General features: G+C 37.5%; 1 protein-coding gene across 5 annotated transcripts in view; it reads right to left on the bottom strand.

Annotated features, from left to right (window-relative positions):
* FANCC (FA complementation group C) overlaps nucleotides 1–24,431 on the bottom strand; it is a 287,705-nt gene that overhangs the window by 45,995 nt on the left and 217,279 nt on the right. For all 5 annotated transcript variants that reach the window (XM_082621594.1, XM_082621597.1, XM_082621595.1 and 2 more), the window contains one exon: nucleotides 14,957–15,121. In XM_082621594.1, the coding sequence (XP_082477720.1) occupies nucleotides 14,957–15,121 (165 nt within the window). The remainder of the gene's footprint in view (nucleotides 1–14,956; nucleotides 15,122–24,431) is intronic.

Here is a 24,431-nt window from a genome sequence, read left to right as displayed (position 1 = left end):
TAGTTATCAAACTTCTCAATATTTCTGAAGCAATAGATTTATGTTTACCTTAGAGGCCATGTCATGCAGAATTACTTGTACTCCACAAACTTATGAAAGGATTGCAGCAGCCCTCCCAGAAAGGTTTTACACAATGTGCAGCCTGCAGGTGGCTATTACGGCAACCCCAGGGATAGACTTAAGGAGTTTGGTTTGACTTTTAAGCCAAGAAATTATAAAGTTCCTCTAGGTTATCTAAACTGCAGAGAGGAGCAAGCATCTGCTGTTTAAAAGAAGACAGGCTGCCCATTTCTGAAAATATATGACTGTATTTGGCAGCCAAGGCCAAAGACACCCAACCAATTGTAAACCAGATGAAATTCCACTGGTGATTGTGGTAAGCAAACAGTTGGAAGGCTAAACACAGGGCAAGGCACCTTGGTCAAAGAAAGTACATGGTTTCTAAATGACCACGCAGCACATTTGGGGAACTCTTCAAGGGGCTGGGGAAAAGGGGGTACCAGTGAGGAGGTGGTAATGTGAATCAGCCTCCCCGTGTCAACATGTGGCTGGGATGCTCTGTCTATGGGAAAGTATCCATGGAAAGGCTCCAGTCCTTACGCCACTGCTTGGGGAACTTGCTGAGCTGAAGTCATAAGAATTGGACAAGTTGAAGACCACCCAGCATTTCTCGACAGTCTGTCCCCTGTGGATTAGCAGACATAATTTTCCAAACCAAATAAATTTTATTCGTTACTGAGGGAGAACATGCTGTCACAAGTAAAATAAATAGCAAAGGAGTTCAGGTCTACTCATGGAGCCGCTACCCTCAGCTTTCCATCTGAGCACTGCTGGTCGAGGAAGAGTGGCTATTCTCTAAGCAGGTCTCCTTCTCGCCAGTAATTTCTGATGCAACTTTGTGGGGTTTCACAGAGGATACCAAGGGGCATTCTCCTTCTCATTCCCTTTAATCCAACTCTTGTTGAAAAACTGGAAATACAAGTTGTTAAGACCATATTCTTCAATAAGATGTATTACTAAATAAATCAGAAATAGAGCTACCAAGGTGAAATGCAAAGAGCATTTTACTTAAAAGTAAATACTGTGAATAATTGCTTTGGAGGGTAAAGGGTGAGCCACTAGAACCTGCAGTGTGTACTCAGGTAAATGATGTGACGGACACATGCATGTGGAGCACACTTACCACATTATACAGACTTTCAGATTGATTATTACCCAATATCTTACATAAATAACAAAGATAACTGATCAGACTCCTCAGCAAGTTCAGACTCTTGGATAAATTTTGACATAAGTTTAAAGTAGACAGAGAAAAAGACTTCATATTTTTAACCATGAAAATTATGTTCTGACCTTTTTTTTTTTTTTTGGTGGTATGCAGGCCTCTCACTGATGTGGCCTCTCCCGTTGCGGAGCACAGGCTCTGGACGCGCAGGCTCAGCGGCCATGGCTCACGGGTCCAGCCGCTCAGCGCATGTGGGATCTTCCCGGACCGGGGCACGAACCCGTGTCCCCTGCATCGGCAGGCGGACTCTCAACCACTGTGCCACCAGGGAAGCCCCTGACCTTTTTTTAAAGCATCAAATAATTTAACATTCTATATCTCTTTCTAAATCTTCCCTTAACAAATTCCTGAGTTATAACTTTCGAAAAAATGAAATTAAAATATACATTATAATTTTTAGGAATTATCTATGAAAAACAACAAATACTCTATTGGTAACTACCTCTTCTGAAAGAATGATGGCAGCTTTGAGGTTGTTCACTTTCCAAATGTAATAAATCAATTTGAAAATGGGAAGAAGATCCACTTACTACAGCATAAATAAATAAATGAAACCATTAGGAATAAGAAACGTCTAAAACCTATATGTGAAAAATATGTAAAAGACTCCTTAAGATCATAAAAGTAAACCTGAACAAAATGGGAAAACATAAGTGTTCTTGGATAGGTGGATAGAAACCCTTAACATCATAAAGTTGTCCATTCTTCCTCGGTTAATCTACATATTCAACACGAGCCTCCCTCCAAATAACATGAGCTGACTTTCCTGGAACTAGACAAATTGGTTTCAAAGTTTACTTGAAAGATAAGACAATCAAGAATTGCCAGAAAAACCCAGAAAAAGAAGAGAAATGAGTGGGAAATAGCCTTACTTTATATTAGAAAGACTCTGTTATTAAATCAAAGTGGTACTGATGTGTAAATATATGATAGGCCAAAGAAACAGAACAGAAAATAATAAAACAGGCCTAAATGCATACAGAAATTAAGTACAACTCAATCCACGGATAAGGAGGGTTAACTGTACTACCAACTGTACTCTGCCATTTTACATAAGGGACTTGAGCATCTGTGGATTTTGGTATCCATGGGCATCCTGAAACCAATCCCCCATGGATACTGAGAGATGACTGTATATGACTAAGGGAGCATCTTAAGTCGGTGGAGGGTTGAGGGGGCGAATGCACCCTTTATCACACTCAAGGTGGTAGCATGCTCTGTAACCTGAGAGTGGGGAAAAGCAACAAAATTACTTCAAGAAATAATTGGCAAAACAAAAGGAACCTATAGATTGAAAGAGATTTGTGAACCCATCAACCAAATGCAATGTGTGGACTTTGGACTCTTAATTCCAAAAAACCAAACAGAAGAATTTGTTCTCTGCCTAAATACGTGGCGATGATCATGAATCAGTGTCAATTTAAAAAATGGTACTGTAGTTAATGTTTTTAAAAAATGTACCATAGAGACTTCTGGTTTCCCATTCTGCATGTCAGGAGCTTGTAAGTCACCACTTCGTCCTAACAAAAGTAAAAAGCAGAACAGACTGAAAAATCAACAACTCTTCTTGCATCCTTAAGAGAAGGGAGGACACAGGGCAAACCTTGGTCCCCGAGACTGGAGATAATAGGTAAGCGGATACAGGGAATCATGGCTGACTGGAGCAGAGATCCACAAGTAGAAACCACCACAGGCACCAGTGCTGGGTAGGAAAACCTGAACTGGAATTAGCAAATGACTGGAGGGTCAGTGTGAACAACTCTGAGAGTTAAAAACTCCAGGGAGGGCTTCCCTGGTGGCACAATGGTTGAGAGTCCGCCTGCCGATGCAGGGGATGCAGGTTCGTGCCCTGGTCCAGGAAGATCCCATATGCCATGGAGTGGCTGGGCCCGTGAGCCATGGCCGCTGAGCCTGAGCGTCCGGAGCCTATGCCCCGCAATGGGAGAGGCCACAACAGAGAGAGGCCCGCGTACCGCAAAAAAAAAAAACAACAACACTCCAGGGAGACTCAGTCCTAGAGGGGCCCCCACAATACTGTGAGATTTACCTCCAGGAGTTCCCACCAGGTTCACATAGTAAATATCAGAGAAAAAGTCACCCCTGCTTTAGGCAGAAAGAGGGGAAAGGGAATCACTTTTAAATACAACAGAGCTCTCTGTTTTTCTTAACAAGGCCTGACCTCAGGAGTATTATCAGAGCCTAACTGACCAGGGGGAAAGAAATAACCACTTCCAGACAGCTCTAGGCATACTATCCCACTTAAGAGGAAGAAAAAACTGAGAAAAACTTATGAAGTTCCCAGTGCAGACAGGCTCACTGAAAGACTGAGACCTAATCTTAAGACTATAGAACACTTCCCCTCCCCTCACATCTCACCACCACATTACAAAAAGCCTATTTACAGCAGTTCCTTTTACTTAGTACACATCTTGTCCAGCTATTAAGAAAAAAATAACTTGACATACCAAAAGGGGAAAGAAACACAATTTGAAGAGACAGAGGAAGAATCAGAACCAGACATGGCAGAGATGTTGGAATTATCAGACTGGAAATTAAAAAGAACTATGATTAACATGCTAAGTGCTCTAATGGATAAATTAGACAGCATGCAAGAACAGATGGGCAATGTAAGCAGAGAGATGGAAATACTAAGAAAGAACCAAAAAAGAAACATGAGAGATAAAAAAACACTGTAAAAGAAATGAAGAATGCCTTTGATGAGCTTATTAGTAGACTTGGTGGGAAAAGAAATTTCTGACCTAGAGGATATATGAATGGAAACCTTGAAATCTGAAAAGCAAAGATGACAAAGACCGAAACAAACCAGAACAGAATTTCCAAGGGATGTGGCACAGCTACAAAATACAGCATATGTGTAATGGGTCTAAGAGAAGAAGAAAGAGAGAAAGGTACAGAAGAAATATTTGAAATGATAATGACTGAGACTTTTCCCAAATTAATGTCAGACACCAAATCACAATTCCAGGAAGCTCAGAGAACACATGCAAGATTAATGCCAAAATCCTACACCTAGGCATATCATTTTGCAACTACCAAAAAAAAAAATTAAAGATAAGGAAAAACCTTGAAAGAAGCCAGAGGAAAAGAAATATCTTACCTATAGAGGAACAGAGATAAGATTACATCCAACTTCTCAGAAACCATGCAAGCAAGCAGAGAGTAAAATGACATACAAAAGTGTTGAGAGAAAAAACCCACCATCTAGAATTCTGTACCCTGTGAAATTATTCTTCAAAAGTGGAGAAGAAATAAAGGCTTTCTCAGACAAATGGAAATTGAGAGGATCTGTTGCCAGTACACCTGCTTTGTAAGAAATGTTGAAAGAAGTTCTTTAGAAAGAAGGAAAATAATATAGATCAGAAACTCAGAACTACACGAAGAGCATTGAAGAAGAAATAACTGAAGACAAAATAAAAACTTTTATTTTTCCTATTCCTAATTGAGGTAACAGATAATTGTTCAAAAATAATAATATGAACAATGTACTCAATTATGTATGTTTATGTGTATGTATATGCTTACATATGCTGATATGTATGTGAAACGAATGACAGCAACGCTATAAGGAACGAGAGGGAGGAATTACGATTATGTTGTTATTATAAGGTATTCACACTACCTGTGAAGTGGTGTAGTGTTACTTGAAAGTGGATTTGGATTAGCTGCCGATGTATATTGCAAACTCCAGGGCAAACACTAAAAAAGGTAAAAAAAAAAAGAAGTGTAACAAATATGCCATGAAAGGAGATAAAATGAGATCACATAAAATGTTCAATTAGAACCACCAAAGGCAGAAAAAGGGTAGAAGACAAAAAGAGGAACAAATAGCAAGGACAACAAATATAAAGCAGTAATAAATATAATAGATATTAGTCCAACTATAACAATAATCACTTTGAACCTCAATGGTCTAAATGCATAAACTAAAAGACTGAGATTGACAGAGTGGATCAAAACAAGACCCAACTATACCTTGTCTACAAGAAACCTATGTTAAATATAAAAGCACATATAGATTAAAACTAAATGGATGGGACTTCCCTGGTGGCACAGTGGTTAAGAATCCACCTGCCAATGCAGGGGACACTGGTTCAATCCCTGGTCTGGGAAGATCCCACATGCCGTGGAGTAACTAAGCCCATGCACCACAACTACTGAGCCTGCTCTCTAGAGCCCGTGAACCACAACTACTGAGCCCTCCTGCCACAACTACTGAAGCCCACATGCCTAGAGCCCATGCCGTGCAACAAGAGAAGCCACCACAATGAGAAGCATGCGCACTGCAATGAAGAGTAGCCCCCACTCACCGCAGCAAGAGGAAGCCTGCGCACAGCAACAAAGACCCAGTGCAGCCAAAAATAAATAAATAAAATAAATTAAAAAAAAAAAGACAACAACTAAATGGATGGAGAAAATATACCACGCTAACACTAATCAAAAGAAAGCAGGAGTAGCTATATTAATTTCAAATACAGCAGACTTCAAAGCAAGGAAAGTTATCAGGAATATGTAGCTCATTACATAATGATAAAAGGGTTCAATTTTCCAAGAAGATATAACAATCCTTAACTTGTATGGGCCTAACAACAGACTGTCAAATTATGTGAGGAAAAAAACTAATAGAAGTGTAAAGAGAAACAGATGAATCTACTATCATAGCTAGAGACTTCAACATCCCTCTATCAAAAATAGACTAATCCAGCAGCCAGAAAATCTATAAGAACATAGCTGAATGCAGCAAAACCATCAATCAAGTGAATATGATTGTCATCTATAGACTACTTTATCCAACCACAGCAGAACACACATTCTTCTTAAGCTCACATGGAACATTCACCAAGACAGACCATACTCTGGGCTATAAAACATACCTTAACAAATTTAAAAGAACAAAAGTCATATAATGTCTGTTCTCAGACCACAATGGAATTAAATTAGGAATCAATAACAGAAAGTTAACTTGAAAATCTCAAATTATGTGGAGATTTAATAACATAGTTCTAAGTAACACAAATCAAAGAAGAAACCTCCAGAGAAATTTAAAATTATTTTAAACTAAATGAAAATGAAAACATAACTTATCAAAATTTGTGGAATACAGTGAAGCAGTTCTTAGAGGGAAATTTATAGCACTGAATATATATTTAGAAAAAAAAGAAATATCTAAGATGAATAATCTAAGTTTCCAACTCAGGTAACTAGAAAAAGAAGAGCAAATTCAATCTAAAGTAAGTAGAAGAAAAAATAAAATTAGAGCTGAAATCAAATGAAAATGCAAACAGGAAATCAATAGAGAAAATAAATGAAACCAAAAGGTGGTTATGGAAAAGACCAATAAAATCAACTAGCCAGGCTAACTAAGAAAAAAGAGAGGGCACAAACTACTAACGCCAGAAATGAAAGAGGAGACATCACTGCAGATCCTAAGGCATCAAAAGGATAATAAATTAGTACTCTGAACAAGTTAATGCCAACAAATTTGATACCCTAAATGAAATGGACCAAATACTTGAAAGACACAATCTGCCCAAACTCACACAAGAAGAAAAAGACTAAATGAGTAGGCCTACATCTCTTAAAATAAATGGAATGAATAAGTAATAATCTTTCAAAACAGAAAGCACCAGGCTTGGATGAATTCACTGGTGAATTCTACTAAACATTTAAGGACGAAATTATACCAATTCTTTACAATCTCTTTTGGAGGATAGACGCTGAGGGAATACTTCCTAATTCATTCTATGAGGCCAGAATTACACTGATACTGAAAGCAGACAAAGACATTACAAGCAAAGAAAACTTAGAGACCAATATCTCTGATGATCATAGATGCAAAAATTCTCAACAAAATACTAGAATCCAACAATGTATAAAGAATTAAATATCATGCTCAAGTGGAATTTGTCCCAGATATGCATGGCTGGTTCAACTTTTGAAAATCAATCAATTAATATAATTCATCACATCAATAGGCTAAAAGGAAAAATCACATGATCATATCAGTAAATGCAGAAAAAGCATTTGATAAAATCCAAACCCATTCAATACAAAAACTTTCAGTAAACTAGGAATAGAGAGGCACTCCCTCAAATTGATAAAGAATATCTACAGAAACCCTACAACTAATAATCATAATAATTGTAAGAAACTTGAAGCTTGCCCACTGAGTTCAGGTACAAGTCAAAGATGTCCCCCTGCACCATACTTTTTCAACTTCATTATAAAGTCTAGCTAATGCAGTAAGAACAGAAAAGGAAATAAAAGCTACACAGATTGGGAAGAAAGAAAGAAAACTGTCGGGACTTCCCTGGTGGCGCAGTGGTTAAGAATCCGTCTGCCAATGCAGGGACATGGGTTTGAGCCCTGGTCCGGGAATATCCCACATGTCGTGGAGCAACTAAGCCCGTCCGGCACAACTACTGAGCCTGCGCTCTAGATCCCGTGAGCCACAACTACTGAAGCCTGTGTGCCTAGAGCCTGTGCTCCACAAGAAGCCCGCGCACCGCAACAGAGTAGCCACCGCTTGCCACAACTAGAGAAAGCCCACACAGCAATGAAGACCCAACGCAGCCAAAAATTTTTTTTAATAAAAATAAAAAAAATAAACAAATAAAACTGTCTTTGTTCACAGATTAACTGATTATCTATGTAGAAAATCCAAAATAACTGATTAAAAAAAACTGGAACTAATAAGCAATTATAGAAAAGTAGCAGGATACAAATTAAAATACAAAAGCCAATCACCTTCTTATATACCAGCAGTGAACAAGTGGAGTTTGAAATTAAAAAGAAGATACCAAGTACCTCCCAAATTAAATAATTATGTATAAATCTTATAAAATATGTACAAGACCTAGATTAGAAAAAATACGAAACTCTGATGAACAAAATCAAAGAACTACATAAATGGAGGATATCCATGGATAGGAAGACTCAATATTGTCAAGATCTCAGTTCTTCCCAATTTGACCTATAGATTCAATGAAATCTCAATCAAAATCCCAACAAGTTATTTTGGGATATCAACAAACCGATTTTAAAGTTTATATGGAGAGGCAAAAGACCCAGAATAGCCAATACAATATTGAAGAAGAGCAAAGCTGGAGGACTGACACCACCTGACTTCAAGATTTACACAAAGCTACAGTAATCAAGACAGTGTGACATTGATAAATAGACCACTGCAACAGACAGAGAGATCAGAAATAGACCTAAGTATAGTCAATTGATTTTTGATAAAGGAGCAAAGGTAATACAGTAAAGATTGTCTTTTCAACACATGGACATCCACATGCAAAAAATCTGATTCTAGACACTGACCTTATACCCCTCATAAGAATTAACTCAAAAATGGATCCTAAATCTAAATTTAAACTACAAACTATAAAACTCCTAGAAGATAACATAGGAGAAAACCTAGATGATTGAGTTTGGCGATGGTGATGACCTTTTAGATAAAAAAAATATATATACAATCCATGAAAGAAAGAATTCATAAGCTAAACTAATAAGAGAGAGAGAGAGAGACCTCAAATCTCAAATAAATAAAATTATAAATAAAAGAGGAAACATATTACAACTGACACCATACAAATACAAATGATCATAAGAGACTACTATGAAAAATTATACACCAACAAATTGGACAACCTAGAAGAAATGGATAAATTCCTATAAACATACAACCAACCAAGACTGAATCGTGAAGAAACAGAAAATCTGAACAGAATAATTACTAGCAAGGAGATTGAGACAGTAATCAAAACTTGCCAACAAAGAAAAGTCCAGCCAGATGGCTTCACTGGTGAATTCTACCAGACACTTAAAGAACTAATATCAATCCTCCTCAGTCTTCCAAAAAAACAGAAGAGGGAGAACACTTCCAAACTCATTTTATGAGGGCAGCACTACTCAGATACCAAAACCAGACAAGGATACCACAAGGAAGGATAATTACAGGTCAATAACCCTGATGAATATTGATGCAAAAATCTTCAACAAAATATTAGCAAAACAAATTCAACAATACATTAAAAAGATCACATACCATGACTGATATTGTGATTTATAATAAGATATGTATTTGGCCTTGGACCCCATTCCTGACACAGAGCTCCTAAAACCCTTGGAATTTCCTAAGTGAAGAGAGCTATTAAGGTATCTATTGTTATGTTAATGAGGTGACTTTTAGACTTCACCTAAGGGTAGGGGCTGGTTGCCAAGAGAACCAACCATGTGACTAGAGGATGGGAATTTTCAGTCCCATCCCACTAACCTCCAGGGAGGGGAGAAGAGTCTGGAGATTGAATCACTTTCCAATAGCCAATGGTTTAATCAGTCATGTCTATTAATGAAGCCTCCCTTAAAACCCAAAAGGATGGTGTTTGGAGAGCTTCCAGGGTGGTAAACATGTGGAGATCAGGTGAGAGTGGCACACCTTGAGAGGGCAAGAAAGCTCTGCACCCTTTCCCCCTACCTTGCCCTATGCATTTCTTCCATCTGGTTGTTGCTGAGTTACATCTTTTTATAATAAACCAGTAATCTAGAAAGTAAAATGTTTCCCTGAGTTCTGTGAGCCATTCTAACAAATTAATCAAAGCCAAGGAGGGAGTCGTGGGAACCCCCAATTTGTAACTAGTTAGTCAGAAGCATAGGCAACAACCTGGGCTGGCAACTGCATCTGAAGTGGAAGGTGGTCTTGTGCAACCGGGCCCTTTACCTGTGCAATCTGATGCTATCTCTGATAATATCAGAATTGAGCTGAATTCTCGAATAGCCTGCTAATGTCAGAGAACTACTTGTTGGTGTGGGGAAACCTACACACACACACACACACACACACACACACACGTTGGAATTGGGTCCAGGGGCCTAATTTGTTGACCAAGTGGGATTTATACCTAGAATACAAGGATGGTTCAACACCCACAAATCAGTCAATGTGACATACCACATTAACAAACTGAAGGATAAAAAAAATCTTATCATCATCTCAATAGATGTAGAAAAAGCATTTGGCAAATTTCAATATCCATTTATGATGAAAACTCTCAAAAAAACAGGTATAGAAGGCAAGTAGCTCAACATAGTAAAGGCCATATATGACAAGCACACAGCTGACATCATATTCAACAATGAAAAAGTGAAAGCTTTTCCTCTAAGAATGCCCACTCTTGCCGCTTTTATCCAACATAGTACTGGAAGCCCTAGCCAGAGCAATTAGGCAAGAAAGAGAAGTGAAAGGCATTCAAATCTGAAAAGAAGTAAAACTGTTTCTATTTGCACATGACAGGAGATACACACACAAACACACATACATACACACACACACACACACACACACCCTAAAGACTTCACAAAAAAACTGTTACAACTAATAAACAAATTCAGTAAAGTTGTAGGACACAAAATCAATACAAAAATCAACTGTGTTTCTAAACATTAACAATAAATTATCTAAAAAAGAAATTAAGAAAACAATCACATTTACAATTGCATCAAAAAGGCTAAAATACCTACGAATAAATTTAACCAACGAGGTTAATGATCTGTTCACTGAAAACCATAAGACTTTGAGGAAAGAAACTGAAGAAGACACAAATAAATGAAAATATATACTGTGCTCATGGATTGGAAGACGATATTGTTAAAATGTCCATACTACCCAAAGCAATCTACAGATTCAGTGCAATCCCTATCAAAATTCTAATGCTATTTTTCACAGAGACAGAAGAAATAATCCTAAAATTTGTATGGAAACACAACCCTGAATAGCCAAAGCAATCCTGAGAAAGAAGAACAGGCTGGAGGTATCATAATTCCTGATTTCAAACTGTATTACAAAGCTATAATAATCAAAACAGTATGGTACTGGTATACACACATAGATCAGTATACACACACAGATCAGAACAGAGAGCCCAGAAATAAACTCACACATATATGAATCAACTAAGTTACAACAAAGGAGGCAAGAATATACAATGTGGAAAGAATAGTTGCTTCAATAAATGATACTGGGAAAACTGAATAGCCACATGCAAAAAAATGAAACTGGACCCCTATCTTATACAAAACACAAAAATCAACTCAAAATGGATTAAGGAATTGAATGTTAAGACCTAAAACCATAAAACTCCTAAAAGAAAATATAGGGGATAAGAATGACATTAGTCTTGGCAATGACATTTTTGATTTGACATCAAAAGCAAAGGTGACAAAAGCAAAAATAAATAAGTGGGACTACATCAAACTAAAAAGCTTCTATACTGCAAAAAGCTTCTACACCATCAACAAAGTGAAACGGCAACCTACAGAAGGGAAGAAAATATTTGCAAATCATATGTCTGATAATGAGTTAATATCCAAAATATATAAAGAACTCATATAACTCAACAGAAAAAAAAAAACCCAAACAATCTGATTAAAAAATGGGCAGAGCATCCAAATAAACATTTTTCCAAAGAAGATATGCAAATGCCCAACAGGTACATGAAAAGGTACTCAACATCACTAATCACCAGGGAAATGCAAATCAAAACCAAAATGAGATACCACCTCACACCTATTAGAATAGCTACCACCAAAAAGATAAGAGATAATAAGTGTTGATGAGAATGTGGAGAAAAGGGAAACCTTGTGCACAGTTGGTGGGAATGCAAATTGGTGCAGCCACTATGGAAAACAGTATGGTGGTTCTTCAAAAAATTAAAACTATAACTACCACATGATCCAGCAATCCCACTTCTGGGTATATATTCAAAGGAAATGAAAACAGGATATCAAATAGATATCTGCACTCCCATGTTTATTATGGTATATTCATAACAGCCAAGATATGAAAACAACCTAAATGTCTATCAATAGATGAATAAGTAAAGAAGATGTAGTATATATATCTATATCTATATCTAGTTATATATATGCTATATATACATAGTGTGTGTGTATATATACACACATACACAAAATCGGCTATTATTTAGCCATGAGAAAGAAGGAAATCCTTGGCTGTGACAACATGGATGGATATTGAGGGCATTATGCTAAGTGAAATAAGTTAGAAAGAGAAACACAAGTATGATATCACTTTATGTGGAATCTCAAAAAGCTGAACTCATAGAAACAGAGACTAGAATGATGGTTATTAGGGACTGGGGGGTGGGAGAAATGGGAATATGTTGATCAAAAAGTACAAACTTCCAGTTATAAGTTCTGAGGATCTGATAATGTACAGGATGGTGATTATAGTCAATAACACTGTACTGCATATTTGAAAGTTGCTAAGAGAGTGGAACTTAAATGTTCTCATCACAAAAAAAGAAATGGTAATCCTGTGATGTGAGGGAGGTGTTAACTAACACTATGGTAGTAGTCATTTTGCAATATAAAAGTGTACATCTTAAACATATGCAATGTTATATGTCACTTATATCTCAAAAAAGCTGGGAAAAAATAAAATGTAATAAATTAATATAAATTCTGATATTTTCTCTTGTGCCTACATGGAAACATAACAAGAAGCAAGTGCATTTTTGTCTTATTTGGTAATAATATTAAACATTTTTTTAAACTTTCCTAAATTTTATCCAAATTATTGTAGATATAAATACATTTTATGTTTCATATATTTTTACAAATTTTATATAACATATTTTTAGATTTATTTTAGAATTTAATATTTTATTCAGAAATAAAATTTATTTATAATATATTTTCTTATATTAAAAATGGACCCCTGGCTTTACAAAGGAGAATTAAGAGATTTCTCATCTCACAGGTGTCTCATCAGGAAAAGATGAAATCAAAACGTCAGAGATTTCTCTGACTTGTGAGAATGGGACATCTACTCCAAAGTAATGCGCTAAACTGTAAATGAAAAACAAATATGAGGAAAGTTATTTTTCCCTTGGCTTTATAGATGTTAATAATTTACCTTACTGTGTCTTATTCAATAGAATGTTTTCAAATACTATTATAGTGCTAATTAATTGCAGCAGCAACTTGAGACCAATCGTTCAGAATCTAAACAAAAAGGAATTAAATAATTCAAATGTGTATGTGATAAGTTAGTATTTCATCAACAGAACTGTACTTCTGCCTTAAAATTGAATCTCTAGATATGGCTGGACAAGTTGTGTTGCTTGTATTCATCTGGTATTAGCACCAACTAAGGACAGGAGATTTTTTATGTGAACTTGGCAATACACACATGTGTACAGAAATACCTGAAGTGCTGAATAACTATTTTGAATCTCATGGTTTTCCTAGAACAACTGTGTTGACATATGCATTCATAGTGCAAAAGCAATAGTGAGTAAAACTGCTATGCCTAACACAAATCAAAGCAGGGACAGTAGGCACTGTATTCTTTACTACTACAAACTCACAGTAAAAACACTGCCAGTTTCACATAAAAATGCATTTCGTGAAAAATATTTATATAAAATACTGATGTCATTAAATTTTACCCTTGAGGATACTTCCAATTAAAAAAAATCTGTGTGGTGAAAAGGTATGCATAAAGCATTTCTGCTACATACCAAAAAACGATGATTGTCTAGAGGAGAAGCACTTGGGCAACTTGCTGAGCTATAAGATCAACTAGCCGCTTTTTTCCTTCTTGGAAATTTACTTGAAAAAAATCACTGGCAGACAAACAATCGTTATTCAGACTTGAGTATTTGGCACATACTTTCTCAAAAATTAGAGAAGTGACCCTAGTACGCTAAGGAAAACAACTGACAGTATTTATAACCAATGATAAATTTGAGTTTTTAAGCTCAGAAATTAGAATCTTGGAAAATTTGCTTTCACCTATGTGAGCTTTACAGCTTCTCAACACTTATAAGACATTTCTGATGAGACTGGTGGTGAATGAATGTAAATTTTGGTAGTATAAAATGAAATATGTCAATGTTTGGAAGATCTGCCTAACTTAATGAACCAATATTTTCCAAATGAACCTTGTATGAAGCTATAAAATAAGATCCATTAAAGATGCAAGACAGACCAATTGGTTTTAAATGTAACAGTATGAACAGCTCATTGATATAATTTCAGGTTCCACATTGCAACTAACCTTTAAAAAACCACCATTTTCAATTTTTGGTGAGGTATCCATGTTGAATATCCACAATTACCTGAGATGGCTATTAAAATATATCTTTAACAAGTACATACCTGTGTGAAGCTGGATTTTCTTCATATACCTCAACCAAAAAAACATACTGCACCAGACTGAATACAGAAATATCTGTGAGAACCTAGCTGTCTTCTTTTAAGTCAAACAATAAAGAGGTTTGCAAAAATGTGAAAACAATGCCACTCTTGTCAGACAATTTTTTTCCTGGAAAAGGTCACTGTGTTTCATTAAAAATATGCTATTTGTATTAACATGTAATCAATTTATTGTTATTTTAAAATGAAGTGATAAATATTTTTTAAACTTTTGTTTTAATTTCAAATATGGTAAACATTGATAGACAAAACCCACATTTTTTAGAAAGCTCATTGAGATCCTCAATAGTTTTTAGGAATGTAAAGTGGTACTGAGACCAAAACATTTGAAAATTGCATTTCCAACATACTAAAGTATTCTAAGAAAAGGAAAAACAAAATTGGATGATAAGGTAAATGGTCATCACTTACAGCAAAAAAGCCTCATTCACAGCATCACAGAACTCAGGCCAGAGCACTTCCTGAGGTTCACGTCCATGGTAGGTGAGCAGAGCCTCCACCAATGGTTCAAAATCTGGCAGAGTAACAAGTGGGACACAAACTCGTGACAGGGACCTTACTCGTTCAGGAGCCATTCTATAGAATAAATAAAATGAGAAATAAGTACCCAAATCTTAGAGCCACATGTACTGATAGTTAAAGGCATATAAAATCTTCATGTTAAAAAGGTCCATGACAGGTCACTTGCTTTGCCCCTCACATAAAAAGGGGTACCCTAACACCATCTATGAACTCTATTCTCTTACATAGTTCTCTAGGAAGAAACCCTTTAGCTGCACTTCCCATTTTGATCTCTCTCATTGTCAGGACTGTGGCTTAACCCTCTACAGGCACTTCCAGCTTACCATGCCCAAAATAGAACTTGAATTCCTTCCCCAAATGTTCTCTTCCGCCAGTGCTCCCTTATCTCATTTGCTCAAGCCCAAACCCTTGAAGTCCATCCTTGATTCCTCCTTTTTCTCTCCTGCCCCTTAACTGATCCACTGGTTAATACCATCAGTTCCTTTCATTACTTCTCTACACATCCATCACTACCCCCTAATTCACCATCACCTCCAGCCTGGGTTACTGTAGGATCCTAATTTTCTCTCTGCTTCTGCCCTCACCTGCCTTGTCTATCATTGGAACAGGTCCAGACCCCTAAGAAATTCAGATCACTTCACTTGTCTGCTCAATGGCTTTCCACCTCACACAGAGAACAAGCCAAGTCTTACATTAGCTGCCAAGGCCTTCCATGGTGGGGCCCCCTCTGTTTCTCTGGCTTCATCTCTTTCCACTCTTACCTTGCCCATTCTGCTCTGGCCTTTCCAGCCTCTGACTACTCCAGATAAGGTCCTGTTGTTCATTCTGCCTGGAACACATGGTTAGCTCCTTCATCTCGTATAGGTCTCAGCTCAAATCTTGCTGTATGTAGGGGAGTTCCCTGACCATCCCATATAAATGCACTGGCTAATATGGTAGCAATCAGCCAGATATGGCAACTTAAACTTAAATTAACTGGAATGAAATGAAACTTCAACTCCATTCCTCAGTTGCACTAGCACAGATCAAGAGTTCCAACAGCTACATGAGGCTAGTGGTTTACTGTATCAGACAATGCAAATTCACAAGGCTTGTCCATTACTGCAGAAGGCTCCACTGACAGCAGAGCTAAACATAGCAAGTGTCCTCTTATCTCACTGTGTTCTTCTTCTCTCTCTTACCCTGTTTTATTTTTCTTCACTGTACTTTTCATCACCTGACCTCTAATGTATTGGCTTGTTTACTGTTCATGGTCTGTTTCTCCCTGCTAGGACTTCCACTCTGTAAGGGCAGGCACTTTTCCTACTTTGCTCACTCCTCTATTCCTAGTATGTAGGGACAACTCCTACTTATAGCTCCAGAAACAGATATGAAATGACTAAATGCACAGCTAGGAATCAGGAAGACGGAAGTTTGGGGTGTAGGCCATTACATCAGTCTCTAGGTATCTTCATATAAAACCATACATCTACACAGTTAGTCTTTTTTGTGAAACACAAATGAAACCACAATGTAGAACAGACAGCTGTCACTCATTGTTTTTTTACTTGCTGCCTATTATTAAAATATGTGTTTTGTGGGCCTTCCCCGGTGGCGCAGTGGTTGAGAATCTGCCTACCAATGCAGGGGACACGGGTTCGATCCCTGGTCTGGGAAGATCCCACATGCCACGGAGCAACTAGGCCCGTGAGCCACAACTACTGAGCCTGCGCGTCTGGAGCTGGTGCTCCGCAACGAGAGGCCTCGACAGTGAGAGGCCTGCGCACCGCGATGAGGAGTGGCCCCCGCTCGCCGCAACTAGAGAAAGCCCTTGCACGGAAACGAAGGCCCAACAGAGCCAAAAATAAATAAATAAATAAATAAATTAAAAAAAAAACTGCATAGGTTTAAAAAAAAAACATGTGTTTTGTAATTTAACACTATCTCCATTTGTGGGCATTTAGGTTGTTTCTAATTTTTCACTATGAAATACTGCTGCAGCCGTATCCTTGCACATGCCTGTTTGTGCCCCCATGTGAATATCTGCATATTGAATTGCTTTCCAAAAGACCACCAATTTACTTTTCTACCCCTGACAGTGATATTATTCTGGATATTTTTATTTATTCCTAATCTGGGCAAAAATTATCCCATTGCTTTCATCTGCACCGCCCTGATATTTTTTGAGACTGAATATCTGTGTGTTACCCACTTGTATCTCTGCTTCAGTGAATTTGTCTTTAAAGTTTTGTATATCTGTCCTACTTATTCATCTAATAAATATTCTTTGGACCCTTACTATAGTCAAACCTGTTTGCAGTGGCAGCGCTACAGAAGCAAAGACAAGAGGCAAAACTTAGTAATGAAAAAGCATAAAATGCCAGATGATGTCAAGTGCCACAGTGAAAGCAGAGTACACTGAGGGGTAAGAGAGGGCAAGAATTTACTGGCGGGAGCATCTGAGCAGAGATCTAAAGGAAGTGTATGAACAGGCCATATTTGTATGTGGGAGAAGAATGTCACAGGCAGATGCAAAGCAAACACGAAGGCCTGGAGTATCTAAGTGCAACAGAGTCCGAGGTGGCAAGTCCAGAGTGAATGTGGGGCGGCAGGAGGAAGGCAGGTTTTGAAGAGACCGGTATTAAGAACTTGGGATGTTAGTCTTTTTTTTTTTTTAACTTATTTTTTAGTTTTATCAAACTTACAGATACAACTACCTTAAACAGTCAAATAGCTCTTCAAAGCTTATGAAAAAACAGCAGCTTTTGAACAAGCACTCCCACTCCCATTTTCTGATCTTAGAGGCAACCACTTTCAAGCCTAACTCATGCTTTAGATATTCAATATGTTGTTTTCTGTGGGTTTAGTGACTATTACTTGGCTTGCTTGTTTGATTTTTTCTCTTTGTTTTGGCACTGATATTATTTTAATGCTAAACTCCCACCCAAGTATGTAATCTCCTTGCAATACATTCAAACATATCTGATATTCTGCCATTTTCAACTTCTTATAAGAAATTTCTCCTAGAACCTTCTGACCTATTCCAATCTGAACAGGTTCCTTTTTACTCCCTCTGTACAGTTATCTTGGGACCTCTACCATAGGGATTTCCTTCACTTCTCTCCTGGATCCCATATCTTCTTCTTTCTTGGTTCATTCTTCTCACGTGAGAAAAGGTACAAGAGAGGTAAAGTATTTGAGACCTTGCATGTTTGAAAATATCAGTATTTTACTCTCATACTTGATTGATACTTTGGCAGATTATAGAATTCTGGTAATTTTTCTACAGAATTGTGAAAGTCTGGTTCTACTATCTTTTCAATTTCAGTGTTGTTCCTGAGAAGTCCCATGCTGTTATGAATCTTGACCCTTTATATAAGTCCTGTTTTTACTCCCTGGAGGCTTTTGGATATCCTCTTAGAAATTTCACATTGATGTGCCTTGGTATGGATTTATTTCTATTCATTGTGCTGGACATTCAGTGGACCTTAAATCTGGAAAGGTCTTTTGAATTATTTCTTTGATGATTTCCTACCTATTCTTTTCTCCTTTCTCTTTCTGGGGATGCTGATTTTTTGGATATTGAACTGCCTGGACAGTTCTCTCTTATCTTTTCTTTCTTATTTTTCATCTCTTGGTCTTTTTGCTCTAGATTTTGAAAGAATTGTTCAACTTTACCTTCCAATCTTTTATTATGTTTTTAATTACCACTCTCTCATTATTAATTTCCAAGAACTATTTTCTTCATTCTCTGGATGTTTTTTTTGTTTGTTTGTTTTTTGCAGTACGTGGGCCTCTCACCGTTGTGGCCTCTTCCGTTGCGGAGCACACGCTCCAGACGTGCAGGCTCAGTGGCCATGGCTCACGGGCCCATCCGCTCTGCGGCATGTGGGATCTTCCCGGACTGGGGCACAAACCCGTGTCCCCTGCATCGCCAGGCAGACTCTCAACCACTGCGCCACCAGGGAAGCCCTGGATGTTTCTTTTTTAAAAAAAAAAACAGCATTCTGTTCCTTTTTTAAATTTTATTTGTCTTAGGACTCCTTCATTGATTTATTTTTTATTGAAGTATAGCTGCTGTACAATATTATGTAAGTTATAGGTGTACAATATAGTGACTCACAATTTTTAAAGGTTACACTCCATTTATAGTTATTATAAAATATTGGCTATATTCTCCAGGTTGTATAATATATCCTTGTAGCTTATTTTATACCTAATAGCTTGTATCTCTTACTCCCCTACTCCTATATTGCCCCTCTCCCCTTCCATCTCCCCCTGGTAACCACTAGTTTGTTCTCTATATCTGTAAGTCTAGCATTCTGCTCTTGTTTAGTGGATATAATATTACCTTTTATTTTAATAGGGACTTTGTTTTTTTTGTGGCTGAGTTGGGTCTTAGTGGCGACATGCAGGAACTTTTTGTTGCGGCACGTGGGCTTCTCTCTAGTTGTGGTGTGAGGGTTGTTTTTTTTTCTCTCTTTGTGGCGCAGCAGGCTCCAGAGCACGTGGGCTCTGTAGTTTGGGGCACGTGGCTCTCTAGTTGAGGCAGGCAGGCTCAGTAGTTGTGGTGCACGGGCTTAGTTGCCCTGTGGCATGTGGGATCCTAGTTCCCCGAGCAGGGATTGAAACCACATCCCCTGCATTGGAAGGTGGATTCTTTACCACTGGACCACCAGGGAAGTCCCTTAATGGGGACATTGATATGAATTTATTTTAGATGATCTTTTCTTTAAATAATCTTTTTTTCTTTATTTTTACTGGTTTCTACTTTCAATACTATATGCTTAATATATTTCCTTAAATATGTAGTGACCATTGCCCATCATCTTTATTTTTAAACACCATATATATATATATATATATATATATATATATATATATACATATATATAAATTTATTTTATATTACTTAACACTTTCAAGAACCTTTATTGAAACCAACATTCAAATAGTATCCCAAGGGTGAAATTCTGTTTCAGCAAAACCAATTTAACAATTTCAAATATATATAAAAACATTTAAAAATTAATCTTGTTAAAGGTGATCATTTCTCCTTCCCCCATTTTATCTTCTATACTTCACTGCACCAAATAAACAGGGAAGGCTCTGTTCAATCATCTGCACTAAAAAAAAAAAAAAAAAAAAAAAGAAGAAAAAGAAAAGGGAAAATCGCATTTTGACTAGTGCCAAATATCAGAAATCACATCAAATCAGAGTGTAATTATAGGCTTAATGTGTTATAACTAAGGCTTTTGATACTACAGTCCACAAACCCAATGTGAATTTCCACCATTTTAAGGGCTCCCATAGCTTGACTTTGCTGGACTAAAAGGCACAGGGGCCGTTACCTATGATAAATGAAGTGATGCAATACTTTTGGAAAAGTAGCAACGGGTAGTAACTTAAGGGTTTACTTCCAATTATTTCAGCAATAGTCTGGCTTGAGCAGCCTGAGAAAGATTACATTTCTGGTTCTTGTTTCTGAGTTGGGCCCAAAGAGGTGAGCTGCTAGTGGAACAGAAGTTATGGCCTGTCATCTTATATTTAACAGTCAGGCACTAAAAAACCAGTAGTGAGTAATATGTGCATGGGTGGGGAAAGGTGACTGTAATCTTCACTACAGGACAGTAGTTTTTAGACTTTTTGAGTTTCAAAAACCCTTAAAAATTACTGAAAGACCAAACAGCTTTTGTTTCTGAGGTTATAACTATTGATACTCATATTTGGAATTAAAACAAAGACACCTACAAGTATTTATCAATTCACTGAAAGTAACAATAACAAATCCATTAGGTATTAACATGAATAACATTTTTGTTGAAAAATTACTATATTTTACAAAACAAAAATATTTAGTGAGAAGAGTGGCACTTTTTTTTAATTCTTGGTAAAACTGGATCTCTTAGTTACTTGATTCTCAATTGAAAGTTCTTTTATTTTTTAAAATGTATTTATTTCATTTATTTATTTTTGGCTGCGCTGGGTCTTCGTTGCTGCTAGCGTGCTTCCTCTAGTTCCAGTGAACAGGGGTTACTCTTTGTTGCAGTGCGTGGGCTTTTCATTGCGGTGGTTTCTCTTGTTGCAGAGCACGGGCTCTAGGCACACGGGCTTCAGTAGTTGTGGCTTGAGGGCTCTAGAGCGCAGGCTCAGTAGTTGTGGAGCACGGGCTTATTTGCTCCGTGGCACATGGGATCTTCCCGGACCAGGGCTCAAACCCGTATCTCCTGCATTGGCAGGTGGATTGTTAACCACTGCGCCACCAGGGATGCCTGGCACTCTTTTATATGTTTGCAATTTTCTTTCCTATATAGCTTGAAAGAAGACAGCTGGATTCTTGTATTTACTTCTGCATTTAATTTGTTGCAATACGTTTCTTTTGGTTGAACTATATGGAGAGTCTAGCCCCGCACAGATATGTAGTTTTAAAAGGCAGGAGTATTATAATAGCTTCTTCACACAATTAGACATATTCTCCTTTGATACTACACCAAAATTTATCAAGCACTGCTCACCCTTTTTCCTCCAAGACTATCTAGGAATGCAGGTAGAGCTGCCTGCCATAGGTCTAGGGGGTTGGTGATGGGTGGCCTCTACCATGAGAAGGGCTGAAATTATCCACAATTTACTGGCCAAGCCTTACCCTGAAAGCTCAAAGTCCTCAAACAGACTAGAGTACTAAAATAGTTACATCAAACAGATCCTGTCAATGAAATTTTTGTCTAGGTGAAGAGATGGATTCCTGGCACTTCCTAATCCACCATCTTCCTTGACACCCCTTTTGATCTCCATATTAAAAGTTAAAAATAAAAAACCCACTTTTCTTATGTTCCATTTCTTTGTCCTTTTGTATTATATCCTAGGAGAACTACTCAGCTCAATTTTTGGAGTCATTGTTTGTTAATATTTAGCTTTATCTCCTATTCATAAACTCAATAAACTCCTGTTTATTGAATTTTCTTTTTTTTCCCCCGTAAGTCTCTTTAGAAAAAAACTCAGCTTATTCCTACTTCAAGGATTTGATCGTTCCTCTTACTATTCTTAAGATAATTAATTATTCATTTTTTATTTAAAAAATCCATTTGCTTGTCCTTGGGAACGCATATAATTGGTACATTTGCATTTTCTGTTTGTTGCATTTGGTTCATTTTTCCCTTATGGGGTCAACTTTTCATGAACGTCTGGTTATTTTCGTTTATTTGCTCTTCCTGGCATTTGGGGTTCCATGTTAGTCTCTCCGGGAGTGCTCTGTTCAGTACAGCCCTCCTCCAGCACCTGGTCAAGGGTCAGGACGTGGTGCTGGCCGGGGGTGCCAGTAAGTTGCATTCTGGGCGTTAGAGCGTCCCCACACTGCTGGGAGTCGACAGCCATCCGGTACTTGTTCTCCTCCAAAGCTTCCTCCCCCATTCTTGTGGGAAACACGACACTTTTGTTATCTCTTTTCTGGGGGCAGCAGATGAGTTGGAGGAGTGTATGAGGGACTAGTCAGCTGGCTGCCATTACTGCAGTACTCTAACAGGTATCTTGTTGGCTGCCATGTACCCTCCTACTCCTTGAATCCACCCCCAAAGTAACCCTCTTGCAAACTTTCTGGGATGTGATATTTGCCTTAAAAAATATCCCACTACCAACCATTTTAAGCCTTTCTCACAGTTTGTGGGTCATCAAAAGCCCCCCTTATTTCACAATATTATATATTTAATTGTTAAAATTTCCCTGTAATTTCTAGAGGTTGGAAGCATAAAAAGAATGCTAGGACATTCAGGTGCTTAGTTCATCACTTGACTTAATTTTTTAAATTACATTTTCATCTTAATCTCCTGGCTAGACTATTAGAGTTGCTATTCCTCATAGGTCTTGCACTTAGTCTTTAGGGTCTGTCCAAGTTCTCTACAGCAGAGCTACTCAAAGTATGGGCCTGGGAATCAGCAGTATCAGCATCCTTGGGAGTAAGGCCAAGAAAACTGTTTACATTTTTCCAGGGGAATCTTATACACATTGAAGTTTGAGAAATACTGCTCTACACTTTAATAGCAGTCCCCAGAACTAGATATCAATCTCTAGCAATAATCTGAATACTTTAAGGAAACATGATAGAACTGCATTTCAGGTTTATATTTTTATTAATTAATTCCTACAAATTATTAGTTTAGCTGCATTATTTTCTTGATAATCAGGAGTAAAATTCTCATAGATAATTTTTTTGTCAAACGACACAATGATATCTTCTTTTGTGTAAACAGTTTGCCTTTTCTCTTTAAATATTCACCCTAAAACTCACTTCTTGTTCTTTACCACTTTCCTAAATGACTGAGGTCTCTTCAACTGCATTTATCTTCCACAGTGCTCTATCATCTTTCTCTAACTTACCATCTAGGTGGTTTCAGACCTAAAATTAATTCATGTGTTTTTGAGTCTATCATCTAAGTTGTTAACAAAAAGACATATTTATCTTGAGTTGTAAATACCTTAAATTTTTGGAATATATGAGCTTACTGGGTAGGATAAGAGAAGGGAAAGTTGTGTTTGATGTAGGATGCTTTTTTGTGTGCATATTTTGCACAGAATCTAGCAGAATATTTTGCATAGAGCAAGGGCTCTATGAATGTTTGAGAAATTGAAAAATATGCCTGAGAATTACATGCACTCATAATAAATCCAGAACTCTGAAATACAGGAGGACAGAGATGGTGATCTTGCCTCCAAAGCCTTGACTCATCAGTCCTCCTCTTTAAAAGACCTATACGTACAACTTTTCTCTCATTATCTTAAAAAAAAGGAAGAGAGTCAGAGACTATCACTGGTGACTGAATGGGTGGACAAGAGGACCTCAGCACCAAGGGCATTTATCAAGCACTGAAGCTTATGGGCTGCAGATTGTATCTCTCCTTAGACTGAAAAAAAGCCAAGATAATTTTTCTGAAAAATTCTAAAGTCTCCGGTAAACTGAGGTAGCTCTTGGTTCTACCAAAATGCAGGCAGGCCAAATGATAATCTTCTGAAGGGCTGCAAAGTGCTCACAGCCTTCAAGGCTCCCTCTTTTGGCAGAAGCTTGCCAGAGAGCAGAGATCCAACTTCAACCAGAGTTACGCAATGTTTTCCAGACTGGATTACACTAAGCATTAGGTCTTGACTGATTGCCAGAGCAGCACTTCCAAATGATTTCTGCACAAGAATTCAACTACAGAAGGCTCAATGGTAACCATATACTGCTGGAGACATCCTTCCTATGTGGTTGTACTGAAGTTTCCAAACCATCTGCAGCAAACCATAGAACTACAAGATAAACTGATGATGCTCAGAAAGTCCACAATGTTGCTCCTTCTAGACAGTTTATAGCAAAGAGCAAGAGAGATTTTAAACATTCTGTCATTGGATTGTTGAT

Source organism: Mesoplodon mirus (genome assembly GCF_964341445.2).
Source record: "Mesoplodon mirus genome assembly, chromosome: 1".
Classification (NCBI taxonomy): Eukaryota; Metazoa; Chordata; class Mammalia; order Artiodactyla; family Ziphiidae; genus Mesoplodon; species Mesoplodon mirus.
This window is presented reverse-complemented; position numbering and strand designations above follow the sequence as displayed.